The sequence below is a fragment of the Lucilia sericata genome, unplaced genomic scaffold (genome assembly GCF_015586225.1).
Source record: "Lucilia sericata isolate MDLA Ls3-8-SP2 unplaced genomic scaffold, ASM1558622v1 Contig000652F_arrow, whole genome shotgun sequence".
Taxonomy (NCBI): domain Eukaryota; kingdom Metazoa; phylum Arthropoda; class Insecta; order Diptera; family Calliphoridae; genus Lucilia; species Lucilia sericata.
Window position 1 is genome coordinate 82,107 of NW_023994658.1, and position 15,943 is coordinate 98,049.

Genomic DNA, 15,943 nt, shown 5'->3' on the forward strand with positions numbered 1-15,943 from the left:
AATGTAAAAACAAATCAGTTGTAAAAACGACATCAGTAAATCTCATGAGCATTAAGAGAATTCTCACGTTTTTTATTTGAACACAACAACAAGTTTGTTGTGACGTCATTATGAGTACAGAGATTTTGTTATTGTATTTATTTACTGTTAGTTATACCGTTATTTCTTTTTTTTGTTGTTTTTAGTGATGCCATCTTCAGTTATGTTGTCATTGCAATAATACTGTCGCCTAAAAGTATGCTTTCAACTCTGTGTAGGAATGTTAATAAAAAATAGTGTACCACCGAATAAATAAAATATTAGTGGGTATTAGAAAAGAATTGAAAAAACTTTAATATACATTTGATTAAAAAAAGAACTAAATTATTTCTGTTCTGGTTCTGTTCTAGTTCTGTTCTAGTTCTGTTCTAGTTCTGTTCTAGTTCTGTTCTAGTTCTGTTCTAGTTCTGTTCTAGTTCTGTTCTAGTTCTGTTCTAGTTCTGTTCTAGTTCTGTTCTAGTTCTGTTCTAGTTCTGTTCTAGTTCTGTTCTAGTAGTTCTAGTTCTGTTCTAGTTCTGTTCTAGTTCTGTTCTAGTTCTGTTCTAGTTCTGTTCTACTTCTGTTTTGTTCTAGTTCTGTTTGAGTTCTGTACTAGTTCTGTTCTAGTTCTGTTCTAGTTCTGTTTTAGTTTTGTTCTATTTCTGTTCTAGTTCTGTTCTAGTTCTGTTCCAGTTCTGTTCTAGTTCTGTTCCACTTCTGTTTTGTTCTAGTTCAGTTCTAGTTTAGCTCTTGTTCAGTTCTAGTACAGTTCAAGTTCAGTTCAGTTCTAGTTCAGTTCTAGTTCAGTTCTAGTTCAGTTCTAGTTCAGTTCTAGTTTAGTTCAGTTCTAGTTCAGTTCTAGTTCAGTTCTAGTTCAGTTCTAGTTCAGTTCTAGTTCAGTTCTAGTTCAGTTCTAGTTCAGTTCTAGTTCAGTTCTAGTTCAGTTCTAGTTCAGTTCTAGTTCAGTTCTAGTTCAGTTCTAGTTCAGTTCTAGTTCAGTTCTAGTTCAGTTCTAGTTCAGTTCAGTTCTAGTTCAGTTAGTTCTAGTTCAGTTCTAATTCAGTTCTAGTTCTGTTCTAGTTCTGTTCTAGTTCTGTTCTAGTTCTGTTCTAGTTCTGTTCTAGTTCTGTTCCAGTTCTGTTCTAGTTCTGTTCTAGTTCTGTTCCAGTTCTGTTCTAGTTCTGTTCTAGTTCTGTTCTAGTTCTGTTCTAGTTTTGTTCTAGTTCTGTTCTAGTTTTGTTCTAGTTCTGTTCTAGTTCTGTTCTAGTTCTGTTCTATTCTGTTCTATTCTGTTCTAGTTCTGTTCTAGTTCTGTTCTAGCTCTGTTCTAGTCCTGTTCTTGTTCTGTTCCAGTTCTGTTCTAGTTCTGTTCTAGTTCAGTTCTAGTTCAGTTCTAGTTCAGTTCTAGTTCAGTTCTAGTTCAGTTCTAGTTCTGTTCTAGTGCTGTTCTAGTTCTGTTCTAGTTCTGTTCTACTTCTGTTCTAGTTCTGTTCTAGTTCTGTTCTAGTTCTGTTCTAGTTCTGTTCTAGTTCTATTCTAGTTCTGTTGTAGTTCTTTTCTAGTTCTGTTCCAGTTCTGTTCTAGTTCTGTTCTAGTTCTGTTCTAGTTCTGTTCTAGTTCTGTTCTAGTTCTATTCTACTTCTTTTCTAGTTCTGTTCCAGTTCTGTTCTGTTCTAGTTCTGTTCTAGTTCTGTTTCATTTCTAGTTCAATTCTAACTAAACTAAGGTTCAGTTTTGACATCTTCATAAAAAATTTCCAATCGAAACATTATTCGGCCATTCCTTTCTGAAATTCTCTTTACTCATGTGCAAAATTCTTCAAATTCTCTTTATTCGAAAAATTCATAATTGTTGCTTGCGTGCTCATACATTGCTCTCAAAAATTTTTAGTTTTACTCTCCCAAAATTATTTATTTTCATTTGTTGTTGTTTATTATTCGAGGGTCAATGTTTTTTCCTAACCATTTTACTCTACTGCTTGGTTAGTCCTTTTTGTTTATAGATATTTTAACCACAAAAACTACAATAACACATGGATTTTTAATTTCCCAAACTTACAAGTAGTTGTTGTGGTTTTGTTACAGTTGTTGACTTAAAGTTATCTTTAAATTTGTTTTTGCTGCCTATTCAAATGGCGTCTAAATGGTGGATGTCCTTATTTGTATAACAGTTTAAATATTCATGTTATTTTTTCAGTTTATGATTATTGTATTCTTTAAAAGACCTAAAAGGAATATTATTTGTATTTCATTTAATATTTTATGTCATTATTAGCAGAAATCCTTCTCGTATGTCTGATTTATTTAATTAGTTTGAAAAATGAATTACTTATGTACTAAAAGAGTTAGTAACATAATTTGTATTTATGATTCAATTACATTTAATGGGAAAATTATTGACCGCAAAGTAACAATTGTCGAAAGGTTATTAAATTTGCATTTAATTAGACAAAATTTAAAAAATACTTATGTCATCTACTTCTGTTCTAGTTCTGTTATAATTCTGCTCTAGTTCTGTTCTATTCTAGTTCTGTTCTAGTTCTAGTTCTGTTCTAGTTCTAGTTCTGTTCTAGTTCTGTTCTAGTTCTGTTCTAGTTCTGTTCTAGTTCTGTTCTAGTTCTGTTCTAGTTCTGTTCTAGTTCTGTTCTAGTTCTGTTCTAGTTCTGTTCTAGTTCTGTTCTAGTTCTGTTCTAGTTCTGTTCTAGTTCTGTTCTAGTTCTGTTCTAGTTCTGTTCTAGTTCTGTTCTAGTTCTGTTCTAGTTCTGTTCTAGTTCTGTTCTAGTTCTGTTCTAGTTCTGTTCTAGTTCTGTTCTAGTTCTGTTATAGTTCTGTTATAGTTCTGTTCTAGTTCTGTTCTAGTTCTGTTCTAGTTCTGTTCTGTTCTAGTTCTGTTCTAGATCTGTTCTAGTTCTGTTCTAGTTCTGTTCTAGTTCTGTTCTAGTTCTGTTCTAGTTCTGTTCTAGTTCTATTCTAGTTCTGTTCTAGTTCTGTTCTAGTTCTGTTCTAGTTCTTTTGTAGTTCTGTTCTAGTTTGTTCTAGTTTTGTTCTAGTTTTGTTCTAGTTTGTTCTAGCTCTGTTCTAGTTCTGTTGTAGTTCTGTTGTAGTTCTGTTGTAGTTCTGTTGTAGTTCTGTTGTAGTTCTGTTGTAGTTCTGTTGTAGTTCTGTTGTAGTTCTGTTATAGTTCTGTTGTAGTTCTGTTGTAGTTCTGTTATAGTTCTGTTGTAGTTCTGTTGTAGTTCTGTTGTAGTTCTGTTGTAGTTCTGTTGTAGTTCTGTTGTAGTTCTGTTGTAGTTTTGTTGTAGTTCTGTTCTAGTTCTGTTCTAGTTCTGTTGTAGTTCTGTTGTAGTTCTGTTGTAGTTCTGTTGTAGTTTTGTTGTAGTTCTGTTCTAGTTCTGTTCTAGTTCTGTTCTAGTTCTGTTCTAGTTCTGTTCTAGTTCTGTTCTAGTTATGTTCTAGTTCAGTTTTAGTTCAGTTCTAGTTCAGTTCTAGTGCAGTTTCTTTTTACTGGATTTTTTTCCTTTTTATTTCCTTTTACCATGAAACCTTCCAGAAAATCAAAAAGAAAAATGATTAATTTAGGAACTAAAAACAAACACTCATATTTTAATATTTTCACATACAATTTTCATACAAACACAAAGTTATTGACTTAATAAGTTAAATACAAAAGTTAATTTTTATAAACTTAAAATTAAAACAAGAACTATTTTTAACACCAAGTTAAACTTATAGAACAAATTAGATTTCTCTGAATAGAAAAATATAAATTTTATATAAAGTTCATTTATTATTTAATGAATAGTTTTATATTTTTAGAAAAATATACATTCTTGTTAAAGTCCTTGAAGAGATTTCTATGATTTACTGCAGTAATCTTTTATATTTTATACTTTTTCCTATAAGAAAAGAAATAAGTTAAGGCGATATTAGAGTTTTTAATCGTTTACTAGTTAAAATAGTAAAGATACTTGTGCACTACTTGATTCATTAAGGAAATATTGGCACCACAGTTTACAACAATTGTATATTTATTTATATGTATGTATGTATATTTTTAATAGCTAAAATGTATAATTAAAACAAAATAAAAATATCAGTGAGAACATAAATCATGAGAATAATATCATAATTGTCAATTAGGCAAAATAATTATTTAGGCTTGATTTACAAAAAATAATAAAACATAACAAATGAATTTAAGCTTAATTAATTTAATAACTTTAGGATCAGAGAGAGCTTAATACAAGTATTTATATTGCACCTGCTAACGATTGTTTTAAGTTCCTTTTTGCTTTTCTACCAGAAAAAAGCTTTTTAAAAATGCAATAACAAAAATTTTTAAAACAAAAATATTTTAAATATATAAAAATAAATATTCGATGATTATCTTTTTTAAATGATGTTCTAAGTTCTTATGTTTATAGTAACTAAAAACAAGTCTTTCGAGCTTAAAGTAAGTAATTATGTTTGTAAAACAAATAAAGCTTTAGCAGTTTTCTCCTTGAATGCCTGTATCGGCATTATCACCGTGTATTATTAAATCCATTTGAGACTGGGATAAATCACTGGCCAATAACTGTTCGATTCTTATAAATCGATCATTGGCATTATCGGGAGTATTGGATTCAGAATCTCGTAAACGTACAGAAGAACTACGTTTAGCACGTTCTACAGAATACAAATACAAAAATTACTACAAAATGTTATGGAATGATAAAAATAGTATAGTGTACTTACCAAATCTAGCCCTTCTGGCTTCTTGTTCAATAATGATTTCATTTGTTATATACACTTCACGCCGTATTTGATCTCTCAGCTCAACACTCATATCAGGTATGCACCATCGCACTAGAATCATTACCAACGCCACAAAATTCTACAAAGAAATGAATTTAATGTATAGAACATAAGTGAATAATGTTGGAAATATGTATGTTTAGGAATATAGGACAGATTTCAATGTTATTGATGTTTAGCTGACAAATGAGAGAGTATTAACATGGTTTTATTTAATTTAAATAATTTGTTAAATTTATAGAAAAAATGTTGAAGATGAAGCCTTAGTAGAGCTAACCAAAAATATTAATTTGCACAAGAACACTAATGGACAAGACGGAATTATAACCAACCAATCGGTGTTTTTAAGCTAAGGAATTTTTGGAACGATTTTTAGGTCAATTTTAGTCTCGTTCTAGTTCAGTTCTAGTTCAGTTCTAGTTCAGTTCTAGTTCAGTTCTAGTTCAGTTCTAGTTCAGTTCTAGTTCAGTTCTAGTTCAGTTCTAGTTCAGTTCTAGTTCAGTTCTAGTTCAGTTCTAGTTCAGTTCTAGTTCAGTTCTAGTTCAGTTCTAGTTCAGTTCTAGTTCAGTTCTAGTTTCAGTTCTGTCAGTTCTAGTTCAGTTCTAGTTCAGTTCTAGTTCAGTTCTAGTTCAGTTCTAGTTCAGTTCTAGTTCAGTTCTAGTTCAGTTCTAGTTCAGTTCTAGTTCAGTTCTAGTTCAGTTAGTTCATTCTAGTTCAGTTCTAGTTCAGTTCTAGTTCAGTTCTAGTTCAGTTCTAGTTCAGTTTCTAGTTCAGTTCTAGTTCAGTTCTAGTTCAGTTCTAGTTCAGTTCTAGTTCTAGTTCAGTTCTAGTTCAGTTCTAGTTCAGTTCTAGTTCAGTTCTAGTTCAGTTCTAGTTCAGTTCTAGTTCAGTTCTAGTTCAGTTCTAGTTCAGTTCTAGTTCAGTTCTAGTTCAGTTCTAGTTCAGTTTCTAGTTCAGTTCTAGTTCAGTACTAGTTCAGTTCTAGTTCAGTTCTAGTTCAGTTCTAGTTCAGTTCTAGTTCGTTCTAGTTCAGTTCTAGTTCAGTTCAGTTTTTAGTTCTAGTTCAGTTCTAGTTCATTCTAGTTCAGTTCTAGTTCATTCTAGTTCAGTTCTAGTTCAGTCTAGTTCAGTTTCAGTTCAGTTCTAGTTCAGTTCTAGTTCAGTTTAGTTCAGTTCTAGTTCAGTTCTAGTTCAGTTCTAGTTCAGTTCTAGTTCAGTTCTAGTTCAGTTCTAGTTCAGTTCTAGTTCAGTTCTAGTTCAGTTCAGTTATTCTTCTAGTTCAGTTCTAGTTCAGTTCTAGTTCAGTTCTAGTTCAGTTCTAGTTCAGTTCTTAGTCAAGGTTCTAGTTCAGTTTCTAGTTCAGTTCTAGTTCCGTTTCTAGTTCATTCTAGTTCAGTTCTAGTTCAGTTCTAGTTCAGTTCTAGTTCAGTTCTAGTTTCAGTTCTAGTTCAGGTTCTAGTTCAGTTTCTGAGTTCAGTTCTAGTTCATGTTCTAGTTCAGTTCGGTTCAGTTCTAGATTCACAGTTCTAGCTTTTCAGTTCTAGTTCAGTTCCTAGTTCTTAGTTCTAGTTCAGTTCTAGTTCAGTTCTAGTCCTTCAGTTCAGTTCAAGTTCAAGTTCTAGTTCCAGTTCTAGTTCAGTTCTAGTTCAGTTCTAGTTCAGTTCTAAGTTCAAGTTCTAGTTCAGTTCAGTTCAGTTCTATTCAGTTCTAGTTCAGTTCTAGTTCAGTTCTAGTTCAGTTCTAGTGTCAGTTCTAGTTCAGTTCTAGTTCAGTTCTAGTTCAGTTCTAGTTCCAGTTCTAGCTTCAGTTCTAGTTCAGTTCTAGTTCAGTCTAGTTAGTTTCTAGTTTCTAGTTCTCTAGTTCTAGTTCAGTTCTAGTTCAGTTCTAGTTTCAGTTCTAGTTCAGTTCTAGTTCAGTTCTAGTTCAGTTCTAGTTCAGTTCTAGTTCAGTTCTAGTTCAGTTCTCTAGTTCAGTTCTAGTTCAGTTCTAGTTCAGTTCTAGTCAGTTCTAGTTCAGTTCTAGTTCAGGTTCCTAGTTCAGTTCTAGTTCAGTTCTAGTTCAGTTTCTAGTTCAGTTCTAGTTCAGTTTCTATTCAGTTCTAGTTCAGTTCTAGTTCAGTTATAGTTCAGTTCTAGTTCAGTTCTAGTTCAGTTCAGTCAGTTCTAGTTCTAGTTCAGTTCTAGTTCAGTTCTAGTTCAGTTCTAGTTCAGTTCTAGTTCAGTTCTAGTTCAGTCTAGTTCAGTTCTAGTTCAGTTTCCCGTTCTAGTTCAGTTCTAGTTCAGTTCTAGTTCAGTTCTAGTTCAGTTCTAGTTCAGTTCTAGTTCAGTTCTAGTTCAGTTCTAGTTCAGTTCTAGTTCAGTTCTAGTTCATTTCGTCAGTTCTAGTTCAGTTCTAGTCAGTTCTAGTTCAGTTCTAGTTCAGTTCTAGTTCAGTTCTAGTTCAGTTCTAGTTCAGTTCTAGTTCAGTTCTAGTTCAGTTCTAGTCAGTTCTAGTTCAGTTCTAGTTCAGTTCTAGTTCAGTTCTAGTTCAGTTCTAGTTCAGTTCTAGTTTTCAGTTCTAGTTCAGTTCTAGTTCAGTTCTAGTTCAGTTCTAGTTCAGTTCTAGTTCAGTTCTAGTTCAGTTCTAGTTCAGTTCTAGTTCAGTTCTAGTTCAGTTCGAGTCAGTTCTGTTCAGTTCTAGTTCAGGTTCAGTCTAGTTCAGTTCTAGTTAGTTCTAGTTCAGTTCCTAGGTTCAGTTCTAGTTCAGTTCTAGTTCAGTTCTAGTTTCAGTTCTAGTTCGTTCCAGTTCCAGTCAGTTCAGTTCTAGTTCAGTTCTAGTTCAGTTCTAGTTCAGTTCTAGTTCAGTTCTAGTTCAGTTCTGTTCAGTTCTAGTTCAGTTCTAGTTCAGTTCTAGTTCAGTTCTAGTAGTTCAGTTCTAGTTCAGTTCTAGTTCAGTTCTAGTTCAGTTCTAGTTCAGTTCTAGTCAGATTCTAGTTCAGTTCTAGTCAGTTCTAGTTCAGTTCTAGTTCAGTTCTAGTTCAGTTCTAGTTCAGTTCTAGTTCAGTTCAGTTCAGTTCTAGTTCAGTTCTAGTTCAGTTCTAGTTTCAGTTTCTAGTTCAGTTCTAGTTCAGTTCTAGTTCAGTTCTAGTTCAGTTCTAGTTCAGTTCTAGTTCAGTTCTAGTTCAGTTCTAGTTCAGTTCTAGTTCAGTTCTAGTTCAGTTCTAGTTCAGTTCTAGTTCAGTTCTAGTTCAGTCTAGTTCAGTTCTAGTTCAGTTCTAGTTCAGTTCTAGTTCAGTTCTAGTTCAGTTCTAGTTCAGTTCTAGTTCAGTTCTAGTTCAGTTCTAGTTCAGTTCTAGTTCAGTTCTAGTTCAGTTCTAGTTCAGTTCTAGTTCAGTTCTAGTTCAGTTCTAGTTCAGTTCTAGTTCAGTTCTAGTTCAGTTGTTCGTTCTAGTTCAGTTCTAGCTCAGTTCTAGTTCAGTTCTAAGCTTAGTTCTGAAAAATTCACTGGGTTACCATTTTCAATCCCTAAATTTTAAGTTGTAATCCCAACAAATACATAAATTCTTGTCTCTCAATAATGTGTTCTCATACTCAGCACACACATACACAACCCCAATTAACAGACCTCAATCTCTACAGGGATTAGGGTTATAATGAAACCTCTCAAAATGGGGTCAATTAAATTTGAAAGAAAATTTCGCACAAACAGCAAACAATAACGAATAAAATAAACAAAAAACGAAAGAGAAAAACTATAACTGTTAAACTGCATAGAACATATTGAAAACACTTTCAATATTCATTTGAAAACTTTTTTTATGTCATAGATCAATGCACTACTAAACTGCAGAAAAAGGTCTTTCTACTTACTCACACATCACTAAATGCTGTTTCATTATGTGGCAAAACAATTATAGTCGTACTTTTTTCAGCATTCGCAATCACTAAAACACATAAATGTGTGAAAGAACGAAAGAAAAAGGGAAAATGTCAATGGGCCAATGCGTTAAATGCAAACAACAACAACAATATACGAGGCAGACGGAAGGACGGTTAGACAAGACAATAGCTAAAACTGATGGACAGATATTAGAATAGAAGTTTTTGAAAAGTATTGATGGATAAAATTTTTAGTAGCTCAAATAACGTGAAACTGATAACATCCTAAAATAAAGAAATTAGTGAAAACGATTTTAAAATAAATATTTATATATTTTGAAAATATATAAAATAAAAATATAAATTTAAAAATAAAATAATTTCAATTTAAATCTTAAAAACTAATTCTTTTCAAAAAAGCAAAATAAAATAAGTAAAAAAAATGAAACGTTTTTCTTGCTGTTTAAACCTACGTACTCTGGGTTTTAGTATAGCTGCTCTAGATATTTTACTTTCTTTGACCGTTTTGATATTATGCAGTTATTATTTGTATAGAGATTATTTTAATTTAACAAATTGGGCCGTTGCATCGTATGAAAATGTGAAAATTATTGATCCTTTGAGTAATATGCTGTCATCGGTTGGTAAGTGAATTATTTCCAAATCAAATTTTTATTTGGAAATATATTTTAATTAGGAAAAAAATGGACAAATTTTGCAGAAACTCAAATAATTCTCGAAATATATGAAAATGATTTCTTTTCTTGCAAATTAAAATATTTTTTTATTAAACATTTTTTTAAGTGCAAAAAAGTGATTAAACTTCTTTAAATGTTTTAAATAACATCTAATTTATTCTGCAAAAAATTTTGAATTTGAAAACATTTTTAATTAAAAATTTTTTAATTAAAATTACTTTTTTTAAACGACTCATTATAAAATTTAATTCTTTTGTTTAAAATTCTTTCTTCCAGTTGATTATGTTTTGCTGCATAATTTTCCAGACGCATTTTATGTTGTCATGTCTATAATATTGTGGATTAAATCGTTGATTAATTTCATACTAGCTTCGCTACTAATCGATGGTATTAGAAAGGTGAGTAATGATCACTTTAATTCAGTTCTAGTTCAGTTCTAGTTCAGTTCCAGTTCAGTTCTAGTTCAGTTCTAGTTCAGTTCTAGTTCAGTTCTAGTTCAGTTCTAGTTCAGTTCTAGTTCAGTTCTAGTTCAGTTCTAGTTCAGTTCTAGTTCAGTTCTAGTTCAGTTCTAGTTCAGTTCTAGTTCAGTTCTAGTTCAGTTCTAGTTCAGTTCTAGTTCAGTTCTAGTTCAGTTCTAGTTCAGTTCTAGTTCAGTTCTAGTTCAGTTCTAGTTCAGTTCTAGTTCATTTCTTGTTCAGTTCTAGTTCAGTTCTAGTTCAGTTCTAGTTCAGTTCTAGTTCAGTTCTAGTTCAGTTCTAGTTCAGTTCTAGTTCAGTTCTAGTTCAGTTCTAGTTCAGTTCTAGTTCAGTTCTAGTTCAGTTCTAGTTCAGTTCTAGTTCAGATCTAGTTCAGTTCTAGTTCAGTTCTAGTTCAGTTCTAGTTCAGTTCTAGTTCAGTTCTAGTTCAGTTCTAGTTCAGTTCTAGTTCAGTTCTAGTTCAGTTCTAGTTCAGTTCTAGTTCAGTTCTAGTTCAGTTCTAGTTCAGTTCTAGTTCAGTTCTAGTTCAGTTCTAGTTCAGTTCTAGTTCAGTTCTAGTTCAGTTCTAGTTCAGTTCTAGTTCAGTTCTAGTTCAGTTCTAGTTCAGTTCTAGTTTCAGTTCTAGTTCAGTTCTAGTTCAGTTCTAGTTCAGTTCTAGTTCAGTTCTAGTTCAGTTCTAGTTCAGTTCTAGTTCAGTTCTAGTTCAGTTCTAGTTCAGTTCTAGTTCAGTTCTAGTTCAGTTCTAGTTCAGTTCTAGTTCAGTTCTAGTTCAATTCTAGTTCAGTTCTAGTTCAGTTCTAGTTCAGTTCTAGTTCAGTTCTAGTTCAGTTCTAGTTCAGTTCTAGTTCAGTTCTAGTTCAGTTCTAGTTCAGTTCTAGTTCAGTTCTAGTTCAGTTCTAGTTCAGTTCTAGTTCAGTTCTAGTTCAGTTCTAGTTCAGTTCTAGTTCAGTTCTAGTTCAGTTCTAGTTCAGTTCTAGTTCAGTTCTAGTTCAGTTCTAGTTCAGTTCTAGTTCAGTTCTAGTTCAGTTCTAGTTCAGTTCTAGTTCAGTTCTAGTTCAGTTCTAGTTCAGTTCTAGTTCAGTTCTAGTTCAGTTCTAGTTCAGTTCTAGTTCAGTTTCTAGTTCAGTTCTAGTTCAGTTCTAGTTCAGTTCTAGTTCTTCTAGTTCAGTTCTAGTTCAGTTCTAGTTCAGTTCTAGTTCAGTTCTAGTTCAGTTCTAGTTCAGTTCTAGTTCAGTTCTAGTTCAGTTCTAGTTCAGTTCTAGTTCAGTTCTAGTTCAGTTCTAGTTCAGTTCTAGTTCAGTTCTAGTTCAGTTCTAGTTCAGTTCTAGTTCAGTTCTAGTTCAGTTCTAGTTCAGTTCTAGTTCAGTTCTAGTTCAGTTCTAGTTCAGTTCTAGTTCAGTTCTAGTTCAGTTCTAGTTCAGTTCTAGTTCAGTTCTAGTTCAGTTCTAGTTCAGTTCTAGTTTAGTTCTAGTTTAGTTCTAGCTCAGTTCTAGTTCAATTCTAGTTCAGTTCTAGTTCAGTTCTAGTTCAGTTCTAGTTCAGTTCTAATTGTTTTATGCTTTACAATCTTTATTAAATCTATCCCTTTTATAGAAGCGCACCATTTGCATAGCACCATGGCTAATTAAACACTATAATTTCGGTATTGGTAGAAGTAACCACTTATATATTTATGGAAATGAAATATAATGAAATCGATGCGGCCACAGACAAACGTATAGTACGCAGCATAATATTGGCATATTTATCAGTAAGTTAATTTTAATATTTTTCAAAACGAAACCTTCTATCAAATATTCTGTTTAATTTACAGTGTTCAATGTAATGTTTTCTTTTGCCATTTACTGGTTGTGTAAATTCTTAAAACTGCAACGACAAGAAAATCAAGTCTTACAGGATAGTATTGTGGAGGCTTCGGGAATGTTTCAACATGTTAAGGTTTAAGGCAAAAAAAGAACAACAAATACACTATATGGGATTTAATTTATATTCAAAATGAGACTTAATTTTAACATTTTTTTTTAGAAAACAGAAAATTTTTGTTAGAAAAACTTACCTCAAATACCACAACAAAACCTAAACGACAAGCCAAAATTATATAAAAAGTACTACTTAAATCATATTTATTCGGTGAGGTAGGTGGTTCACGAAAATCTGTGTATCTGCAAATATAACAAAAAAAAAAAGAATAATTCAAATAAAAAAATCAATAAAATTTATAAGTGAAATTACTTACTTGCAAGAGGTTATATTGTATTTAGCAGATAAACTGCGCAATTCTGAATCTGAATCACTTGTACGGAATTCTGATAAAGTAAAGTTTAAGTAACCATGTAAGGAACCATCCTCCGAATTTAGCCACGATAAACCCATCTGGGAATCATGTCAGAGGTAAAGGCTATAATAAAACCCTAAGAATATAAAAAAGTCGTTAAAATATATACAAATACTAAAATATAATATTAAAACTTACATTTGTTATGACACTTAGTTTGCCTATACAATCTAGAATGCGATACCAAACACCTATATCGCGGACTCTCTGCGACACCGGCCTTCTATGATGGGTTAAAAGTTTTTTGGCATCTAAACGCATTTCTAGAATATTATTAAGTAGAGCAAAAAATGGTGCTAAAGGAAAGGCAGCCACAAATATGGTTACAAAACCATATTGTAAAACTAGTGAAAAAAAAGAATTTTAAATTTTCTTTAAACATTTTATATAAGCTGCATTTTTGTATACATTACCCATTTCTAAATATTCCGGGAATAATGACCGTGGACCCCAATCTAGTAATTTTTAAATCTCTCCACCATCTTTCGGTATCTTTGTGATGCTTGTCTTCTTTGGTGAAAACATCTTGTTAGACCCACTTTTAAAGCCATAATTTTACGCCAAATTTTTGGCATTATAACTTCTAAGATGGAATTAAAGGCCTGTTTACCAATCATTATAATGGCCAGTTGGATACACAGTTCAGTTAAACACCCTCCGGAGGAACACTGAAAGAAGAATATACAAGAAAGTTGAACATACCTATCAGTTACAGACAATAGACACGACTGAAGCACAGTACCAGAACTGAGTTAGAACTGAACTAGAACTGAACTAGAACTGAACTGGAACTGAACTCGAACTGAACTAGAACTGAACTAGAACTGAACTAGAACTGAACTAGAACTGAACTAGAACTGAACTAGAACTGAACTAGAACTGAACTAGAACTGAACTAGAACTGAACTAGAACTGAACTAGAACTGAACTAGAACTGAACTAGAACTGAACTAGAACTGAACTAGAACTGAACTAGAACTGAACTAGAACTGAACTAGAACTGAACTAGAACTGAACTAGAACTGAACTAGAACTGAACTAGAACTGAACTAGAACTGAACTAGAACTGAACTAGAACTGAACCAGAACTGAACTAGAACTGAACTAGAACTGAACTAGAACTGAACTAGAACTGAACTAGACTGAACTAGAACTGAACTGAACTGAACTAGAACTGAACTAGAACTGAACTGAACTAGAACTGGACTGAACTGAACTAGAACTGAACTAGAACTGAACTAGAACTGAACTAGAACTGAACTAGAACTGAACTAGAACTGAACTAGAACTGAACTAGAACAGAACTAGAACTGAACTTTTTCTTTTTATTATTATTAACTAGAACTGAACTAGAACTGAACTAGAACTGAACTAGAACTGAACTAGAACTGAACTAGAACTGAACTAGAACTGAACTAGAACTGAACTAGAACTGAACTAGAACTGAACTAGAACTGAACTAGAACTGAACTAGAACTGAACTAGAACTGAACTAGAACTGAACTAGAACTGAACTAGAACTGAACTAGAACTGAACTAGAACTGAACTAGAACTGAACTAGAACTGAACTAGAACTGAACTAGAACTGAACTAGAACTGAACTAGAAAGAACTGAACTAGAACTGAACTAGAACTGAACTAGAACTGAACTAGAACTGAACTAGAACTGAACTAGAACTGAACTAGAACTGAACTAGAACTGAACTAGAACTGAACTAGAACTGAACTAGAACTGAACTAGAACTGAACTAGAACTGAACTAGAACTGAACTAGAACTGAACTAGAACTGAACTAGAACTGAACTAGAACTGAACTAGAACTGAACTAGAACTGAACTAGAACTGAACTAGAACTGAACTAGAACTGAACTAGAACTGAACTAGAACTGAACTAGAACTGAACTAGAACTGAACTAGAACTGAACTAGAACTGAACTAGAACTGAACTAGAACTGAACTAGAACTGAACTAGAACTGAACTAGAACTGAACTAGAACTGAACTAGAACTGAACTAGAACTGAACTAGAACTGAACTAGAACTGAACTAGAACTGAACTAGAACTGAACTAGACTGAACTAGAACTGACTAGACTGAACTAGAACTGAACTAGAACTGAACTAGAACTGAACTAGAACTGAACTAGAACTGAACTAGAACTGAACTAGAACTGAACTAGAACTGAACTAGAACTGAACTAGAACTGAACTAGAACTGAACTAGAACTGAACTAGAACTGAACTAGAACTGAACTAGAACTGAACTAGAACTGAACTAGAAACTGAACTAGAACTGAACTAGAACTGAACTAGAACTGAACTAGAACTGAACTAGAACTGAACTAGAACTGAACTAGAACTGAACTAGAACTGAACTAGAACTGAACTAGAACTGAACTAGAACTGAACTAGAACTGAACTAGAACTGAACTAGAACTGAACTAGAACTGAACTAGAACTGAACTAGAACTGAACTAGAACTGAACTAGAACTGAACTAGAACTGATCTAGAACTGAACTAGAACTGAACTAGAACTGAACTAGAACTGATCTAGAACTGAACTAGAACTGAACTAGAACTGAACTAGAAAACTAGAACTGAACTAGAACTGAACTAGAACTGAACTAGAACTGAACTAGAACTGAACTAGAACTGAAAAACTGAACAAGAACTGAACTAGAACTGAACTAGATCTGAACTAGAACTGAACTAGAACTGAACTAGAACTGAACTAGAACTGAACTAGAACTGAACTAGAACTGAACTAGAACTGAACTAGAACTGAACTAGAACTGAACTAGAACTGAACTAGAACTGAACTAGAACTGAACTAGAACTGAACTAGAACTGAACTAGAACTGAACTAGAACTGAACTAGAACTGAACTAGAACTGAACTAGAACTGAACTAGAACTGAACTAGAACTGAACTAGAACTGAACTAGAACTGAACTAGAACTGAACTAGAACTGAACTAGAACTGAACTAGAACTGAACTAGAACTGAACTAGAACTGAACTCCAGTCAACGAACAAACTTACCTCTTCTTGTCGCTCATCAAAGATTTTATGATATTTCGCTGGATGACCCACAAATTTGCCTTTGAAAAAGGCTATATAAAATATGGAAGCATAATAGTTAACAAATTGCAACAGATATATTTTTAAAGTCAAAGAATCGTCAAATTGAGTTTGAGTACGCCACATTTCTTTTTCAGTTAAATAATCGGCTAAATGATTGTATAACTGCAAATAAGCAACAACATTAATGAAATTGCTAAAAAACAAAATGAAAATAATACTTACATAATTAAGTACATAAAGGAAACACAGATTCAAAAAGGCCGCCGAAGCAGAGGCCAACATTATAGCACTCGAGGTATTCATTGGGTTATCGCCCACTTTCAGGATGGCCAACATAGACACACGATATATAACAACACCCACCAAAGCCACAAAAGCTAAGGCTATTAAAAGTAACACAACCGAAAAGCTAAAAACAGCGGCAGGAAATTTCATGCGCCAAAAGGGCACAGTAGGTTCTTTAATATTTGTCACATAATCCGTACGAGTATTGGGTAAATGTTGTAAACGTGCTAAATACTGAGGCCTGGGATGTTCTTCATGCACATCGAAACCCGTTAAATCCCAACGATGAGTTATTTCGGCTGAATAACGTTTCCATAGTTCAAGAAATAGTGCAGCCCAAAAGGACATAAAGACAGTAAAGAATAGCGTACTAGGATTGTCAATTAAATAGGAAAT

The 15,943-nt window shown here is 32.9% G+C and overlaps 2 protein-coding genes across 2 annotated transcripts in view; one reads left to right on the forward strand and one right to left on the reverse strand.

Annotated features, from left to right (window-relative positions):
- Positions 1–3,780: 3,780 nt before the first annotated feature.
- LOC119607065 (anoctamin-1) overlaps positions 3,781–15,943 on the reverse strand; it is a 28,910-nt gene continuing 16,747 nt past the window's right edge. The window contains 11 exon segments of the mRNA XM_037960804.1: positions 3,781–4,685; positions 4,755–4,893; positions 11,902–12,007; positions 12,082–12,200; positions 12,203–12,256; positions 12,319–12,524; positions 12,594–12,645; positions 12,647–12,698; positions 12,700–12,848; positions 15,221–15,424; positions 15,485–15,942. Coding sequence (XP_037816732.1) covers positions 4,504–4,685; positions 4,755–4,893; positions 11,902–12,007; positions 12,082–12,200; positions 12,203–12,256; positions 12,319–12,524; positions 12,594–12,645; positions 12,647–12,698; positions 12,700–12,848; positions 15,221–15,424; positions 15,485–15,942 — 1,721 coding nt within the window. The 3' untranslated portion in view covers positions 3,781–4,503.
- On the forward strand, positions 8,669–12,039 carry LOC119607064. Its single transcript, XM_037960801.1, has 4 exons — positions 8,669–9,315; positions 9,646–9,767; positions 11,439–11,595; positions 11,659–12,039. Exons 1-3 carry the CDS (start codon positions 9,114–9,116, stop codon positions 11,532–11,534), a joined length of 420 nt encoding a protein of 139 aa, XP_037816729.1. The 5' UTR covers positions 8,669–9,113; the 3' UTR covers positions 11,535–11,595; positions 11,659–12,039.

Excerpts from the sequence above, each read along its gene's own strand:
- LOC119607064 (XM_037960801.1), top strand. The coding sequence starts at position 9,114 with ATGAAACGTTTTTCTTGCTGTTTAAACCTACGTACTCTGGGTTTTAGT. Across the intron at positions 9,316-9,645 it reads TAATATGCTGTCATCGGTTG|TTGATTATGTTTTGCTGCAT; the intron begins GTAAGTGAATTA and ends TCTTTCTTCCAG. Across the intron at positions 9,768-11,438 it reads TAATCGATGGTATTAGAAAG|AAGCGCACCATTTGCATAGC; the intron begins GTGAGTAATGAT and ends TCCCTTTTATAG.